The sequence below is a fragment of the Vicugna pacos genome, chromosome 7 (genome assembly GCF_048564905.1).
Source record: "Vicugna pacos chromosome 7, VicPac4, whole genome shotgun sequence".
NCBI classification, from domain to species: Eukaryota; Metazoa; Chordata; class Mammalia; order Artiodactyla; family Camelidae; genus Vicugna; species Vicugna pacos.
Window position 1 is genome coordinate 15,855,403 of NC_132993.1, and position 18,482 is coordinate 15,873,884.

Consider the following 18,482-nt stretch of genomic DNA (forward strand, 5'->3'; position numbering starts at 1 on the left):
TTTGAACTTAGCAACTAGAAGTAGAGAATGGCCGTTAACTGAGATGGGTACAACTGCAGTAGGAACAGGTTTTTTGAGAAGATCAGGAATGCAGTTTTAGAAATGCTAAGTTTGAGATTCCTATTAGAGATCTAATATTCAAGCTCAGTTCGGGTATGGAGATTTAAATTTGGGAGTTATCAGTGTATAGAATGTTTTTAGAAAAGATGAGAGATTGTCTAAGAAAAAAAGAGAAAAAATTCCCCTCTTCCTATCATTGTGAAACAGAATTCACCAAGCGTTGAATTGTTCACCCACTAGTAGGGAACGTGAGCTGGGTTTAGATTGTCGTGAGACAGGTTAGTTTTACCCCGCTGATGATGTGTTGTTGCCATTGTAATCCTGCTCCATATGAGAGGAACCACAGGTTCAGATACTTGGTGTATAGGCTTCACTGAGGAGCCAATGGGGAGAAGCTACCATCTGTGGGATTATGATTGAACGCCTCTAAGTCAGAATCCAGCCCAGGTGGAAGATATGGCAGTGCAGGGGGAACCTTGGTTGGGCTAGGATCGTCGGCCTCGGATAGTCGGTCCCCTCCTGTCCCCACCAGCGTTGGGACCAGTTCGGTGCAGAGAGCCCTTTGTCCTGGGACATTGGGCGCCATGCTGCCAGAAAGGTGGCTACCTCCTTGCCCGTCCCGCACATTTGTGGGGAACCTGATGCTAAAACATTTGTAGACAATCTGCTTCTGGGTGGGGGTTTTGTATGTAGCAGACCAGCACCCTCCCTGCTATCCACTGAAAGTCAGCCCTGGACACAGAGTTTGAAAAAGCAGACGCAATAAAAACGAGACAAAAAGAAAAAAAAAAACCCACAGAACAAAAACAAAAAGATAAAAGAGAACAATAAAAAAAAAAGAAAAAAAATCCAGATTAAAGAAGGATAAGACTACTACTTTTAGTCTCCAAGTTTTAGTCTTTACCTGAGGCACTTATTGTTAATGGAGCAGGAGTAATTTTTTTGGATACTTGTTGACTTAATATCCACAACTCGTAGAACCTCTCCTTAGTCTCTTAACTACCAGACTTTGCTCAATCCTGTCTCATGGCTGGAGTGGGTCATAGAAGGCAGACAGTACAGGCAACACAGAGTCTTGGAGTCTGAGACCTGGCTTAGCTTTGCCAGAGAGTGCTGAACACACAGTTATGAAATTACCCATCTCAGTCAAGAACCTGATATTTTCAGAAGGATTTTTGTGTCTGTGTCATGAGAGTTATTTATCTGTGGCTTTCTTTTACATTGTTTTTAGATTTGGTACCAAAGAAATACTAGTTTCATAAAATGAATCAGGAAGTGTTTTGTCATTCTCTGTATTCTGAAAGAGTGTCCATGTGATTGGTATTACTTCTTTTTATTTCCTCCCCCAATTCATTATTGACACTCACTCTATTAGAGTCTTCATTGAATGCCACATATGGAAGCTGGCTACCACAGGATTCCTCTGTGTTGATTTCTGAATTTATTTCTGTACTAGTTCCTCCTTGTTGTATTTTGCCCTTCAAATTGCAGTTGCCTCAGCCTCTTCAAATTTTGATCACTGTCCCCTCAGCTTAGTGTGATTGTTGGACCCAGTGCCAGGGTCCAGTAACTTGCAGAAGAGCAGAAAGTTGGGACACTCATGGTTTTCATCTGTCTTATCTCTCTTCTCTCAGAGGTCATAGACCTGCTGTTCATTTCTTGTTGTTCAGTATCTGAAAACAGTTATTTCATATACTTTGTCTAGTTTTCTAGTCGTTTATGCTGGTATCCCTAGTCTGTCACCACCTAATGTGCCATGGCCAGAGGTGGAAGTGTATAAATAACATTTGAACTTTATAATAATGTAACTGTGAATATTGACCTAACTAAAATTAGGATGGAAGGTTAGAATGTGGACTTGGGATGTATGGTTAGGCTGGCTGAAAGAAAGCTAAATTTTCAACTTACATAATGTTATAGTGTTTAATACTGAAAAATTAAGAAGTAGCAACACAGGCATGTTATTTAACGATGTGATAGTAATCAACAAACAAATCATCTGAAAGAGTAAACATTTCTAGGCAGAGACTACTGTTGCAGGGGAGGAAGGATATGGGGGATTGCTCTTTTTCCGAATAAACCTTGTAAGAACTGTTTGACTAGGAACATTTACAAGAAGAGTATCAGTGAAACTAGGGGAAAGATAGAATGGGCAAATGGAGATCATAGGAAGGAAAGTGTAATAGTACTGATGTTAGTCATAGTCAAATTCAAGATCAAGCACACTTTAAAAGGATAAAGAGGATATTTTTCTTACTGATAAAGGCCTCCAAAGTCATGAAACTTTTATTTGCTTAACAGCAGAGCTTTGAAGTGTATTGTGCTGATAAAAATACCAGGAGAAACTGCATCCACCTTTGTAGTGGAGAGACTTCTAATTTCTGTATTTTAGAAATAGATGAAGTACACAATAAAAAGGAAATGGAAATTAGCAGTTTCCATAATTAGCAAGCATGCACATAATTTTGTACAAATAAATTTGTATAAAACTTTAAAATACACAAGTGCACTGGGCACAAAAATCGATTGTTAGACCACAATGGAAATACTAATTAGTTCCAAAAAGTAGAACTCACTTGTGTATTTCTTTTTATTTGTCCTGCTTGGAGTTTGCAGGGCTTCTTGAGTGTGGATTTTTCTATCAGTTATGGAAAAAACTAAGCTATTATTGCTTCAGATATTGCCTTTATTCTCTTTCTTCTCTTTCCGGGGCTCTGATTACATGTTTTCCAGATCTTTTCACTGTCTTCCATGTTTTTTAACCTGTTTTCTCTTTCTTTCCTTAATGCACTTAATGGATGGTTTCTTCTGATCAGTCCTTTAATGTTTGAATTGTTTTTTTTGTTTGTTTGTTTTTTGAGGTCTGCTCTACTGAGTTTTAAAATTTTGTCATTGTGTTTTCCATTTCTAGAAGTAATATTTATTCTTTTCTGATACTTGATGTAATTTCTTAAATAGATTTTTACACCCTGCAGTTATTTTCAAGTTTGTCATGTATTTGTTTAAACAGATAAGCATTATTATTTTAAATTTGTGTCCAGTAATTCCAGTAGCTGAAGCCTATGAGGGACATTTCTGCTGGTTGTTGTTCATGTTTTATTTCTTTATGTGCTTGGTTATCTGTCTGCTTCCTGGTTGTTGTCATTGAATTATTTGTAGGGATCTCCAAGACCCAAGATGGATTTGCCCTCCTCTAAAGAGGCTTTGATTTGGCTTCTGCTAGATCCTGTAAACATTTGGGATGCCTCAAATGTAAAGGTCTTTGCTCTGGCCAAGCGTAAAGGTCTTCTGTTCTCTAGGGTACACATCTTTCCTGTGGTTGGTTTCAGCTTCTTTAGGATGGTTTAATTCTACACCCCTTTCTTTTTTTCTTGTTTTGACCTCTCTGTAGTTTGTACTTTTCCTGAGACTAAAGGAAATAAGCCTTTTGGGGGGTGAACTGGTTCTCAGCCTAATGTGGGAATGATCTCCTGAAAGAGTTCACTTTAGGTTGGCCTTGAACTTTGAATGCTGTCCCTCTTCCTGCATTTTTCCCTCTCTCCCCATTTGTTGCTACTCAGACTTCCCACTTATCTTTCTGAGTTTTGACTTTTATCCAGAAACTGGCTTGAGACTTCCCCATGACATGTTTTTAAGATGTTGGTTTAAAAACAAGTTTTATATAGTATTTTTCATTGTCTTTGGTAAGAGGAAGAGATAAAGCTGTAAATGCATTTATTAGAAAATGAAGAACAAAAATAAATGAAAAAATTATTTCCAAATTAAGAAACCAGAAAAATGAACATTGTGACAGTGGAAAGATAGGGATTAAGCAGAATTTAATGAAATAGGAAAAAGCAGTATTTAAATAAAAGTTAGAGCTGTTTTTTTAAAAAGGCCAGTGAAATAAAGTCTTGGTGGTCTGGTCAGAAAATAAAGAGAAGACACTTGTAAATACATAGAAGTAAAAGTGGGAACATAACTACACGTGTGAAAGGAATTGAGTGATTATACTAGAGACTACAAATCATCTTAATTAGTAGTTTGGCAATTTATCACCAAATTAACACTATTAAAAATATTTTACACATTGAAAGTGCTTCTCCACAGGTGTTCTATTTAGCATTAGTTTATAACACACAATAGTGCCTTTAAAGAAAAATTTTTTGCTTGTAATTTTTATTTAGTGCTATATTCCTAGAAAATTCAGTTTAACTTACGTGTTTCAGTCAAAAAGTAGACCAGATATATTTTTCTATATATTCATTTTTAGTACTGCTAATACTAGTTTTGTGGGTCACACTCTCTTTCTGCAGTTATTCAAATTATGTGTTTTCATCTCCCATTTTTAATCTACCTTCTTTCCTCATTTTATTGTAACAGCTCATGTTCTGTTATTAGGTTTCTAGAGTAGGTATCTATGATGGTGTGTGTGTGTGGAGGAGGAGCCAGAATAGAATGCATGCTTTCCCAGCTTTCTATGAAATCTTTAGACATATTAAGGCTATTAAGGCTAATAAGATTTTGTATATTTGTCACTTGTGTTTAGATTAAATTTCAAAGTTGCATTGTCTAGAAAATTTATTTAATTCTTCTGACAGTGGAGATGTGGCTTCACAGATACGTTAAGATTAAAAAGCTACTATTTATAACTTCCTTTAAGTTGCTGAAATAAGAGATACTTGGAGGGTAAATCATAGTAATTTGTTGTTCTCCTGTATTGATATCTTTCGCATTATGTAGCAGTTGTATTCCAATAGAGTTGACTCGAAAGCCTGATGAAAGTATATTTCCATAGAAAAAGTTGAAATAACATAGAAAAAGACTAGGCTAACCAGTGTTACATACTCAACATGATGGTGCATCAATAATACACTTCATGAGAAATGATACTGCAACTTGAATTTTGGTAATTATCATTCTTCATCTTTTTTTGGTGTATTTGTGCTTTTTTTTTTTTTTAATTTTGCTTTTACCTTACTTTGCATCATCTTTTATCAAGATTTTACGTTAGGGATTGTTAGCAAAGAAGAAACCTGAGTGCTTGTCAAATCCTTCATGTTCTCAGAAAAGTTACACAAATGTTTCTTAAACTGTCTCTGATGCAGAACCCTATTTGTATCCTACTCGTGCCCCCCCACTCCCAAGTCTGTTGGGGACTGATCCTATGTGTCATATGATTTACCCCCTAAGTTCAATAACAACCACACTGATAAATATCTTATTCTGCAGAGTCCACTGATGACATACCTGAATATTGTGGCAATGTTAAGTTGCTATAAGAGTGTCCAAATGCTTTCTCTCAATTTTTGTGCTTTTCTTACCATGGACTGGTGAAGCACAGTATGTGGACCAGACATTGAGGTGAAACTAGTAACAATCTATAAGTTTGATCCATTCAGGGAGTGGATTATCACCACTATAGTTGTTAGTGAGGGGCAACAGCTTTCAAGTGAACTTAATGGTAAACACTCCAAAAGGAACTACCCAGAAATTGTGTAGTAAAAAGTAGCTTTTCCATATGCAAATGAAAAATTTAAGTGACCTTATGAAAAACTATTTTAATTGGTTTATGTGTAGTTCATTTTTATACTTGTGCCTTTGTAGCTTTAAATGACTTCATGGGATTAAAATCATCCAGGCATACAGATTAAGATTTGAAATGAGATAATACAGGTACAGAAGGGAAAATGGAGAAGAGAGAGAAAAAATGTAAGTGGGAGAAGGTTACATCATTCATTGAATAATTGAATTCATTGTAATAGATCTTGAACCATTTGGTTCCTAAATTAAAATGCAAGAACATTTTGAAATAAGGGTTTAAAAAATTATTATGCTAAATTTCCAATTCTAGAGAGTAGCTTGATACTCATGTGGCAAGAATTTATGGAGCTCCTAAAATGTGTGATACAAACTTTATATTTGATACTGGAGAAAGCCCTCAGGCCATTTAAAAGTCGGATAAGTTACTGAATCAACTATTTTATATGCCTCCCACTCAGAAATAGGTTGTAGTATGACAAATAGGACCAATTTTCTAAAAGATTCAGATTTTTAAATTTGGGAATCCAGTGGTGTGGGTGCTTACATCCTGCAGGACCACTAAAAGTTATGCCTGAATATTTAAGAACAGAGTTTTTGTAGACTTTATCCTATTACTAGTAGAAGTTGAGGGCTATAAAGGGAAATTTCAACTTTCTTAATTGCCTTCAGCATTAATCAGAGTGTGCTTACAAATTTGAGGGTTTTTATCTGTTTGGTTTTTCTACTTGTCTATGAAAGTAACTTTATGTTAAAGGCATGCAGGGTTACAGACTTGTGTTCACTGCCTTCACTTTCCTTGTTCCAGTTTTTTTCCTGATGCCGTTGTTTCTGTTAGTCCCCACTTCTGGTATTCTGATAGGCACAATTTCCTATCTCTGGGATCTCTTCATATTCAGCTTTAGATATTACTATATTTAGTGTGTTCCATCTTCCATTTATTATTAACTTGTTTTTTTTAGATTAGTAGTACAGTTGTTCCTCAGTATCTCTGGGGATTGTTTCCAGGAACTCCCCCTCCCCACTCCATTTCCCCATACTAAAATCCATGGATGCTTGTCCCTCATGTGAAATGGTGTATTTGTATACAACCTATGCGTGCCCTCCCATATATTTTAAATCATCTCTAGATTATGTATATATCTAATACAATTTAAATGATGTATGAAATGCTATGTCAACAGTTGTTGGGCTCATGACAAATTCAAGTTTTGGTTTTTGGAACTTTCTAGAATTCCCCCATCAATATTTTCAATCCACAGGTGGTTGAATCTGAGGATGTGGAACCACAGATATGGAGGGCCAGCTGTAATAATAACTGACTTATTGTTTGTTTATGTGCAGGACAGTTTTAATCACTTAATAAGTGTGTTGTCTTTTTAAATTCTCACAGAAACCCTCTGAATAAAGTACTGTGATTCCCATGTTACAGAAGAGAAAACTGAGGCAGATTACAAAACTTAGCTCAGGTCTCTTAGTAAAGAATGAGCCAAGATACGAAGCCAGGCAGTGTGACCCACAGTTCTTATTCAGGCCACCAGTAGCTTTGGTATTAGCAGTAGCAGTGAAAACAGTATTGAAATGATGAGAGAGGAAGACATTTCATCAGTGTAATTGCTAGTATTTACTGAAGGATTACTGTGTTGTAATAATAATCGCTTTATAGTGTTATTTTATCTTTACACCAGCCTTTAAGATTATTTTCATTTTACTTATGAGGATACTGATGCATGAGTTTAATTGACTTGCCTAAGGCCACATGGCTAAAGGTGCTGAGACTAAATTCAAACTCCTGAGCCAGAGTATCTGTGTATTATTGTTTATTTGCCCATCTGTGTCCTTCTTACACTGGGAATATGTTAAAGAACAAGCACTTCATTAATCTTCAAACATATAGTAGGTTTTCATTAAATATTTATTGATTGTAATACATAAACCTGTATTTAGATGAGGGGATTTAGACTTTTGGCCTCTTACACAGGACCTTGAAAGCTTAATTTTCCTGTAAACTATGTGCCAGGCATTGTAAGGAACACCAGGATGGTTTTGTTGTTGTTGTTGTTGTTTTAGATTTTAGAACTGTTGGTGATCTTTTAAGTTTCAGCACTAAAAGTGACCTGTGCTAAGCTCTGAAAACTAGTTTTTTTTAAAACAATTTTACTTAGCATTTAACTTTTATTAAATAAAAAGTGTTTTAAGCAATTAGAAGATTCAGAAAAGGGGAGATGAAACAAATAACTGCATACCCATCGTCCAGAATTTGATAACTGTTGTTCATTTATACAATTTTCTGTTTATTTGATGCTAATAACTTCCATGTTTATTTTATGCCTAAAGCCATATCCAGAAGACCCAGCAGTTTATAAACCACTCTCCCAGGAAGAACTGCAAAGGATAAAGAATGAGAAAAAACAGAAACAAAATGAGAGAAAACAGAAAATATCAGAAAATCGCAAACATTTGGCTAGTGTACGTGTTGTACAAAAAAACCTCGTCTTTGTTGTAGGTCTTTCTCAGCGCCTAGCAGACCCAGAGGTAAGTCCTCTTTTCTTTTCTTTTCTTTCTCAACTTGGAGATAACAGCTTATTTAGAAATAACAGCGTATCTTGCCCAGCTATAGGATTCACCTGAAAATATTAAAACTTAGAAAATGGGAAATTATTTTTTAATAATTACTAAGAGACCAGTGATCAGTTGTGATCTTAGGCAAGTGTCTTAATCTTCCTTTGCTCATTTTCTCCAGTTGTAAAACTAGCAGGTGAACTAGATCTCTAAAGTCCTTTTTAGTGCTAATAGTCTGTGAAAGTTGGATAATGGTTCTATTTTGCTGTTAAGGCTAATTTGACATGACTATGTTTCTTTCCTCTCTTCTGTAGCCATATAAGAACCAACAGTGGAGATGCAGTTTTATGAACTCACTAGAGATCTGCTTTGTTTTGTTTTGTTTTGTTTTTAATAATGCTGAGTAGTAGTAATTCTTAGTTATAGAACAATGATAGAAGTGCTGCTATCCTGTATCATTATTCTTTACTCATTCATTTTAAGCCAGTTTTGAGGAAAGAGGGAGAATGTGATGAAAGGAAATAATGGACCAGGTTCTTTGTCATCTGTTTGGAAGCAGGGGATATCTTAACCCTTTTGTTTATTACTTAATTCTTTTTTCTCCTTCCTCCACCAGCCTTATTAGAATAATGTTGAACTCATAATTTTCCCTGATGTCTTTGGATGAACATCTCTAATTTTAGTTTCTGATATACCAGGAGGTGCTGATAAGATTGGTGGGAAGGCAGGTAGAAGCTGATAGACAACCAGATGTTTACTTCAGTAGGAGAGTGTGGATTTGGGGGATCTGCCAAAAGTACTGTTTGAGAAGGGTTTGAAGTAATGGTACCTCATGATGGTACCAATCAGAGGGAGGATTATAGTGAATATGCTTAGGGAGGTAGGAATCTTTGGACTTGCCTAAGTGGGCTAAAGGCCCCAGGAGGAGGAAATTTAAGGAGCTTAAAAATACCAATTCAGAAAGAATAAAAAAAAGTTATTGCTGATGAGTTTGCTATGTGAGGCTGTGAAGGGCCTCAAGATCAGTAGAGAAGAAAATCAGGGAGACCATTCTAAGACGTCTCTATCATCGGTAATAAACGTTGAGGCAGCTCAAGAATTACCTAAGTCCAGGGATGCTGGCATTAGTGGGCTACATGATCTTCTAGAAACCAGGTTCTCCACAGGGAAATATACACAAAATGTTATGATAAATCACAGAGAAAAAAATGTGACAATGAGTGTGTATATGTCCATGAATGACTGAAAAATTGTGCTGAACACTGGAATTTGACACAACATTGTAAAATGATTATAAATCAATAAAAAATGTTAAAAAAAAAAAAGAAACCAGGTTCTTTCCAAAGCCAAAGGGATGGATCTAGAGTTCATATGGGAGAAGACTTCTTTAATAAGAGATATTAAGGAGAGAGCTCATTTTAGGCCTATGACTGAACCTTAGCAGCCCTTTTACTGAATCTGGTACTTAACTCCCCAGATGGGCAGAATGCCACTTCATTCTTGAACAGCACAACTTTGTACCAATTCTTCTGTCTACCCCTTTCAGCACTGCCTTTTTTTTGACCAGAGGGCACTTCTTACCTCTGCAAGTTTTTTTTTTACTTACCTCTATTTATTCCTACTAATCTTATTGATTAAAATCTACTTCTGCATTTCTGAAACTGCTACTCTAGTAAATGAATGGAACTCTTATTTTAATTTAACAACTCTTGAATATGGATATCCTGGGTTGGGTCAGCAGTATTACTGGAGGCATACGGAGCAGCACCCAAAGGCTAGATAAAATGAAGCCGTAGTCTCAATTTGATGTTTGGGTTATAGGTATCCTACCCCTTCTTTAGAGTCTGTGATTCATTTTTACTTATGTACAGAGATTTCTTATTTTCACTTCAAATAACATGACTCCAGTAAGGTTAATCTGAAGAACTATATTACAGAGAAAGAAATTAACCTACGGGGTGACTATTGAGAGAGAGCACTTTATCATGAATCTAAATATACCTTAAAAAAATCACTCTACTAGTTTTATACTTTTGAAATCATTATTGCTTGGTGAGAGGACAATGAATTTTTTTAAACATTGGTTCCTCTCATTTATTTCTCTTGAAAGCTTAGGAAAATCAGAGAGTAGTGTTTTAATAAACTACTACTTCTAAATAATACCTTAAATTTTTTCTTAGTTCAATTGCATAATCTTTTCAATTTGGAAAACTTAAAGTTGGCTTCGATTGCAAAATTGAAGTTTCAAGTTCTTAGGGTAACTTTTGGGTCAGAGAAGTTTCTGTGATTTGCTTATTTTTGGATGATGAACAATTAGATATTTGAGTGAATTCTGATTAACAAAACAGGAAAATTTAAAGCTTATTTTGAAAATAATTTTTGTACACTCAAAATCTTTATACCAAGATTGTCAAATATATTCATTTATTGCTCAATAGAAAAAACTACCTTAGAAGTTATGGTAGTTAGAGGTATTGATTAGAATTAATCATCTTCTAAATCCTGAAATTTTGTATTTGTCGATACCCAGTTCATTTATTCTGTAAATTAACTTTGAATACTTACAATGTGTTAGGTACTTTGATGTTGACAATGAAGTAGCTCAGCAAGCCAGACATAGTCTCTACCCTTTCAAACTTACAGGTAGTGAAGCAGACAGAATTAAGTACTTGTAAGTGTGCCAAGCATTTATAAACAGGGAAGTACAGGGCTTTTTGAGAACATTTAACAGTCAGGAATTAGCTAGTATAGAGATCCATGAAAAGCCTCCCTGAGGAAGAGATGATTAAAAATGACTAGGGATTAGCTGGGTTGTGAATTAGGACAAGAGTGTCCCAGGTGTGTGATGGCATGTGAGAGCAGCTTGTTTGAGGAAGCGAAAGATTTTAAAAGACACAACCAATGGGAAACTGAGGCACAGGGAAGTTGAATGACTTGGCTAGGATCACACAGCTATTTCATAGCAGAGCCAGGACTAGAAAACTTTCCAGTCTTAGCATTCCTATTCCAATGTATTTTACACTGGTTACCTGTCTGTGGTTCCTCCATTCATCCATTTATCCATTCATCCTTCATCTGCTTCCCACGTTTTCGATTTTCTGTGTAGTGTCCATAAACACTTAACTGTGTTCCCAGAAAATATATAGGAAGATCGTTTACACATTAGGTATGCCATTGGGCAGTTGTAATTTTGTCACGTGGCCTGTTATGTACTGTTAGTAGTAAAGCTGGCTCACTGTGCGGTAAATACAGGACATTGAATATATGGGTAATGTGGTGATATGCAGAGTATGCTGCCTACTACCATACTCATTATTTACTAAAGTACTGTTTTGCTAGTTGACTGTTAATGTTTAGATAGAATCTGGAGTATTCACCTTAATATAGAATGTTCAAATTATTTGAATTTCCCTTGTCTAGGCAGGCAATTTCTTATAAGGCTATTTGCTAATACATTAAGGCCCACCAATGTTTTATATCCATGTTGTTCAATTCTAAGACAGTTTTATTTTTCAAAAGCATTTATTGAGTACCTACAGTGTGCCAGGCACTGTGTAAGACATTGAACACAAACCAATAAATAGGTAGACCCTGTTTACTTTCAAAAGTAACAGTACACTATGAGGAGTGCTGCGTGCTATAGAGGCACAAGAGATAGCACCTGTACTTGAGAGGAAGGTATGTACTTCCCTGCTATCTTTGAGGTAAAGTGCTTTTGGCACAGGAATTATACAGGTGCTTCTGGATGAGAAAGAGCTTGATGTGCAAGTGATCTGTTTGGCTGGAAGATTAGAGTGAAATGGTGAGAGATGAGGCTGGCGAGGTAAGTGGTAACAGATGATGAAAGGCTTTCTAACCATGCTAAGGAGTTTGTACTTTATCCTAAAGGCAATGGGAACCTATTGATTGTTCTTAAGAACAGAACGACATGGCAATCTAATTTGCACTTTGAAAATATTATTCTGGCTGCTCAGTGTAATTTACATACAAATCTTACGTTGCTTTGCAAGTGTTATACCCATATATTGGCCAGAACTTATTTTCATAAGCCAGTCTCCAACCTTTTCAGACCCAGTACCCACATTTAAAAACTATTATTTTATAACACCCTTCGAATTTCATGAAATGACTTCTTGATAATGTAATCTGTCTCCATTGGTAGCATTAGTATCATCCAGGAGCTTACTATACAGACCTTCAGGGTTTGAGAGTATGTATTTTAACTAGATCCTCAAATGATTTATATGCATATATGTTTGCCAAGTACTTTTTTTTCAGTATATAATAAAATAGATTCTGACATCTCTAGAACCAGTGTGATTATGACAACTACAGATGCAGATTGTTACAGGTGCATGTTTTGGCAACTCAGGTGCCATAAAATGCCAGTGATGTGATTTTTCTGAAGCAGCTCTTAGTAAAATTCCAAACAAAGCACTTGTAGTTGTCCCTTAATTACATACTATTTGTTTTCCTGTAAATTCAACATGTCAAAACTGTGGGGAACTACTTTATATTTACATATAATGTGGAATTATTTTTTCTAGGTTCACTTAATTATAAACAGACTTCTCAGCTACATGAATGTCCTGTAGAACATTCAGAAGTTGTGCAGGACAATTTTTGTTGTACAAGGCTAGCCTGAGTGTTGTAAGTCATTCCTTGCTTCCATTCACTGAACACCAGTAGTGTCTTCCAGTCACTTTGACAAGCTCCCCTAGTAAAAGCTTCCATAGATTTCCAAAATGCTCCCTTGAATGCTGCCTTCATTGAGAACTACTGCCATAAACTCAGATATGGTATGACGTGCTGATGCAGCACAACTTGTGACCAGCCTGAATCCTTTGAAGTATTTTGACTGAGGCCTTTTGCTGAGTTGGTATGCATCCAGCTGGAATATTGAATGCAGTTCTGTACTCCACTAACCAGAAAACTTCAAAATATACTCTTGCCTACCCCTGAGTCCCAAGACTTTTCTCTGAACAACCCAAGAGTCATTGCCCTTGCCTTTCTTACCCTCATACCACTCAGGAGATTTGGGTGGGAAAAAGATTGAAAACCAGTGTAATCACTTTACCTTCTAATCCAGTAGAATTGGCTATAGAAAACATAACAAACCTATACTTATAAAAACCTATAATCAAATAAGAGTAATTATATTAATTAAGTTGAAAACTGTTATGAATTAATGACACCACAACCATAGACTGTTTCACAAAGCTCTGGTTCTGTCAGATGCAGAACATACTAGCTAAGTTGTAAAAATGCGAGAGTATTATCAAATAAGTGTGTTTGGAAAGAATACTTTGCATGCACTTGAACAGGTATATGCAGAAAGCTTTCATTGAGAGAGAGTTTGCTGTTTGGAGAAATAGTAGGAAGAGCGGGTCTTTACTTTATTCTAGGAAAAGAACAAAAGTTTGATTTTGAAATAGTTGCAAATCATATGAGAGATTTTTCTATCAGATTACATACTGGTTAAATTAGCCAAGGTTAAGTAAGTTTGTAAGGGAAGCTAAATGAATGCCTATAGTGATCACAAAGTAAAGGAGACAAGTATGAGGGGAAATAACCATGAAAAAGTAACCAGGTAATAGAGAAAAAAATGTATAAATTTGTTTCCCCAGTATTTTTTAATCTGTCACCTCCATTAGTTAATTATCAGGAAAAGAGAAAAAAACAAAAGACAGTTGAGAAATGGTAAAATTTATTGACATAAGGAAACACACACGGAATAATAAATCATAAAGCATGTAAGGTTGAAGAACATGTTGTTACCTTGTTTGGAATTTGTCGCTTATAAACAATATTCAATATAGTATATAAAATATTACATACAATGCATTTACGAGTAAAGATTGTCTTGTGTCTGTTCGTGAGTTTCTATTTCTGTTTAATATATAGTATTGGTCATTGTTTTGAGAATCACTTTCTTATAACGATCGCCTAATAATGAAAATACGGTTAGAATATTTGATCTGTTTTGTGTTTAAGGATACTGTGAAGGTAAGCTCCCATAGATTATTGGTGTAGGTATTAGAACATAGTAGATAATACCAGACTTAGTAAGTCCCAGTTTCTACTCAGCAAGTCAGTAAAAAACACGTTTTAGATTTTGTGATGATTTCCTGTAAGCTAACCACACAGATTGTAATTAGGATGTAGTCACATTTATTTGGAAATTTTAAAAATTATTTTCTTTTCACTGGAGAGGGATGGTGTGTGTCCCCATTATAAGGATAAAGTTGATGAGAATGGGGACAGTTTATACCTTATTTCTTCTTCTTTTATAGGTTTTAAAACGACCAGAATATTTTGGGAAGTTTGGTAAAATACATAAAGTTGTCATCAATAATAGCACATCATATGCAGGCTCACAGGTAACTAATTATAGGGATTTTTGCCTTTGCTCCCTGTGGTCTGGGCTTGACCTGGGCTGTTCAGAAGGAAAATCTGCTGTGATTAGAAAGCTTGAGGGCCAAGGATTTAAGCAGTGTAGTGACCTCTATTGGTGGGGTGGGGGAATTTTTAGTGCTTATTTGACCCTTTCAGGACTTCACAGTGAATTAATAGTAATAAGAGGGAAATAGTAAAACAGAGATTTAGTGGTAGTTTGAAGGGGGTGAGAAGTTGAGTCTATTATCAGCCCGTCAAATTAGATAATGATTTCTAATTAATATTTTCAGATACTGTAAACTTAATAGAGCATCTTTGCCATGCTGGTATTAGCAGATAGAATACTCTTACAGATTACATTTCTTTTTGGGAGAACATAGTTTGATACAATGTCTTTAAATCTTATTTTTTTAAATCTAACTTTCAGTGTTTATTTTTTGTAACCTTGAGGAGCCTGTCAGATGACATTTTTTAAAAAATAAGTGCCAAGCCAAAGATGACATTTTATTCATATATTTTAGTCTACTTAAAATCAGATGAAATTCATTAAGAATGATTATTTTAAGATGAGCTAGTATATGGTTTAATCAAAGATACTACTACTTATAATCATTGTCATTACTATTAATGATAGTAGTAGTAAAGACCTTTAGAATTCCCTAGGTAGATTGCAAGAAGTTTTTTAAGTTTTCGTTGAATTTGATACTAATAACAGTGGGTTTTCACTTTAGGGTCCAAGTGCCAGTGCTTATGTAACCTATATCCGGTCAGAAGATGCTCTCAGAGCCATACAGTGTGTCAACAATGTGGTGGTAGATGGCAGAACACTTAAGGTAATAATGGTCCTCTTGACTTTTTTTTTTTTTTTTTAAGGGGAAGGGATGAACTGTAGAAGTAGAGGAGAGCCTAGCATTTACGTATTACATGAGGGAAATTTTATTTGAAGGTTGCGTCTTAGACATCAGCTACCTTGTTTATAACTGACCTATGTAGAGGTCTGTTTTGCCAGATAGAAATAAACACATTTATTATTAGGAGATAATCTTTTAAAAATCTCCTATATTTATATGTATTTTGTGAAAATGGATTTATTATTCTTCCTGTCAGAAATGGATAATGGTTCTGATTTGTTGTCCTTAAATATATGGGCATTGATCAGTTTAGGTTTGAGTGTCCCACCAAGCAATGCTTTAAGTAAATGGAAGAAGGACGGCATAATTAGAGAAAGGAATTTGCCTTCTTTTGTGCCTAACCACTTACATCATAGAACAGGCTTTGCTGTCTACTCTTCCAGTCTGTAGGGAAATGATTTGGGTACTCAAGTTCTGGAAACCATAGGCTGAGTTGTTTTTTTTTAGTTCTTTCAAATGATCCTCATTTTAAAATAAATCTTGCTAGTAATAGTTAAGTTCTCTAGTATTACTAGGCACATTTCTTGTTTTGTTATGTCTGTACCTCATTTTAGGCGAAGTGAAAACACTAAACATGGAAAGTCTCATTGTGGTGCCACTTCACATTTTGGGTCTTTTTCCCCTCCCCTCCTCTCCTCTTCCTGCAGGCATCTCTAGGTACAACAAAGTACTGCAGTTACTTCTTAAAGAATATGCAGTGTCCAAAGCCTGACTGCATGTACCTACATGAATTGGGGGACGAGGCGGCCAGCTTCACAAAAGAGGAAATGCAGGTAGTAAAGTAATGTGGATTATCAACTTTGTAGAAAAGGAAGTATTTTTCTTTATAGGTGAAAATTGAAAAAGCAGATCTAGGGATTTTATTATTATTTTTTAACTGGTATTACTTTAAAGTAGCATTTTCCAAACAGTGTTCCATGAAATGTCAGTTCTGCAGGATATTATTATAATAAAAATGGATCTGTGTTCCACTAAGTTTGAAAATGCTAGATTAATGAAGAAAATAGGGTTTTTCTTTTTTTCCAGCTGTACTTCTCAGAGTCTTTAATATGCTAATACATATCCCGGAGGGGGATGTAGAACCAGAACTTAATTGACCAAGGAAAGTATTTTGGTAAATGCTACTTTGGGGGGAATGTCAGCAAAATGAAAGCTAAGTGGGATGTCGTAATTATGAGGTCCCGTCCCCACTCCGCCCAGTCTCTACTTACAGAACATGCTAGAAAATAATACTGTATCAAATGTTGCAGATAAGCTAACATTTTTATTAAATGATTCTCCCCAAGAAAGTGTTCACTAAGTCAGTATCCTGTAAAGGGTGAATTGAAGGCTTATTATCCTCTGTTATTTTTTTACATTTCCTGTTCTCCTGTCTCCTTTCAATTTATAGTATAAACATGCCTTTACAAGTAAAAATGTTGACCATACAGCATACTAAATGAGGATTATACCAAAGCACAATGCTGCACTTCCCTATTATAGATGAGGACTTCAGATTGTTGCTGTGGACTTTTGCAGGAACACTTCTCATTTAGAAGGTGGGGGGCATTGACTGATTGCTACCTTTCGTTCTCTAGGTCAAACTAGAGAGAGTCTAGGAGGGGCTCCTTTCGGAGCCGATTGTTAAATAAAATGAAATACTATTTTTTTTGACTTGGAGTTACTGCAGATTAAATCCCATTATAATAAATACATTGTGATTTCCTGACAGTGTGTATTTTCTTTATGATCCCAAAATAGTGTTAAATAAGTTCTCTGTGATAATTAATTGGGACAGGTGACTATTTTCTTGCTTATTCCCTAAGTGCTTCTTGATTTTTTTCTTCTTTTGGGTGAAACTTTCTTGGATGAAATTTAAGGTTGAATCATTTCAAGCTGAATTTTGACTAGTGGGGACTATGCTTCACTCATGGGTACTATTACAGTGAAAATCTCTGTCAAAGAATTTCTGAGCTGCAGTTGATCTCACTTTAAGTATTATTGAACAGAAAAAGAAAATGGATGGTCTCTTAGAACTTACTTGTAATGGGATTTAACCTGTCTGTAAACTGCCCCTGTTGAATCATTTGAATACCAGTTTGAGCTCTTTGTGGCTAATGAAAGTCAAAGCCATAGTGTCTCCTCAAGTATTGATTGCAGAAAGAATTTTCAAGACTTACCATGTCTTTAAGATATAAAACCCACATCTAGCAGTATTTTCTCTTAATAATTTAAAATTCGTTTCATATTATTGTCCTGAATTCATCTCACTCTTTTTTATATGAGTTTAAAATTACTTTGAAAAGAGGTTTCTTTGTTAAAGCACTTCCTCAATGTAGGAAGGAAATTTGAACAAATTATATCATGGCAAAAACCAGAAGATATTTCCTTGTTACTACGTAACTCAAAATTTAGTACCATATGAGATATTTACAGATTCAATTGAATAGGCAAGAGCCCTCTCAGAACAGGGAACGATGCATTGTGCAATGTATATGATATAATTGTGTTTGATTAGATGATATTGCCCTTGCTTGTTTTTACTGTTTTGTTTTGTTTTGATCTGTTTTGCTTTTGGTTTTCCCATAACGTCTATTTAGACCACAGTTTTATAGTAATTAACAACATTGAAAGGTAAGTAAAAATGGCGTTGTAGTCACGATATACAAGCAAACAGTTTACTCGAAGTAATTTCATTGTAGTTTGTTTTTGTATTTGACCATTTTCGTATGTGACTTCACTGTCAGTCTTTGCTGGATTTGTTCTGTAACATTTCTGACACTGCTTTCTCACAGACAGCTACCAACTCCAGTAAATACAGAGCTGTGTTTTTTGTGTATAGAGCAGAGATTTACTAACTGGCCCTTCGCAGAAAAAGTTTGCCAATGTTTTAGTCTTTCTGGGCACATGATCTCTGCAGCAACTACTCAGCTTTGCTATTGTAGCATGAAAGCAGCTATAGATAACATATAAATGACTGAGCTTGACTGTTTCAGTAAAACTTTATTTATAAAAGCGAAGTGGCTGGCTGTAAATTGCCAACCTCTGGGCTAG

General features: G+C 35.5%; 1 protein-coding gene across 8 annotated transcripts in view; it reads left to right on the forward strand.

Moving 5' to 3' along the window:
* The window catches only part of CNOT4 (CCR4-NOT transcription complex subunit 4), a 123,062-nt gene that overhangs the window by 53,944 nt on the left and 50,636 nt on the right, over nucleotides 1–18,482 (forward strand). For all 8 annotated transcript variants that reach the window (XM_072964390.1, XM_006213105.3, XM_006213107.3 and 5 more), the window contains exons 3-6: nucleotides 7,918–8,115; nucleotides 14,436–14,522; nucleotides 15,270–15,371; nucleotides 16,097–16,222. In XM_072964390.1, coding sequence (XP_072820491.1) covers nucleotides 7,918–8,115; nucleotides 14,436–14,522; nucleotides 15,270–15,371; nucleotides 16,097–16,222 — 513 coding nt within the window. The remainder of the gene's footprint in view (nucleotides 1–7,917; nucleotides 8,116–14,435; nucleotides 14,523–15,269; nucleotides 15,372–16,096; nucleotides 16,223–18,482) is intronic.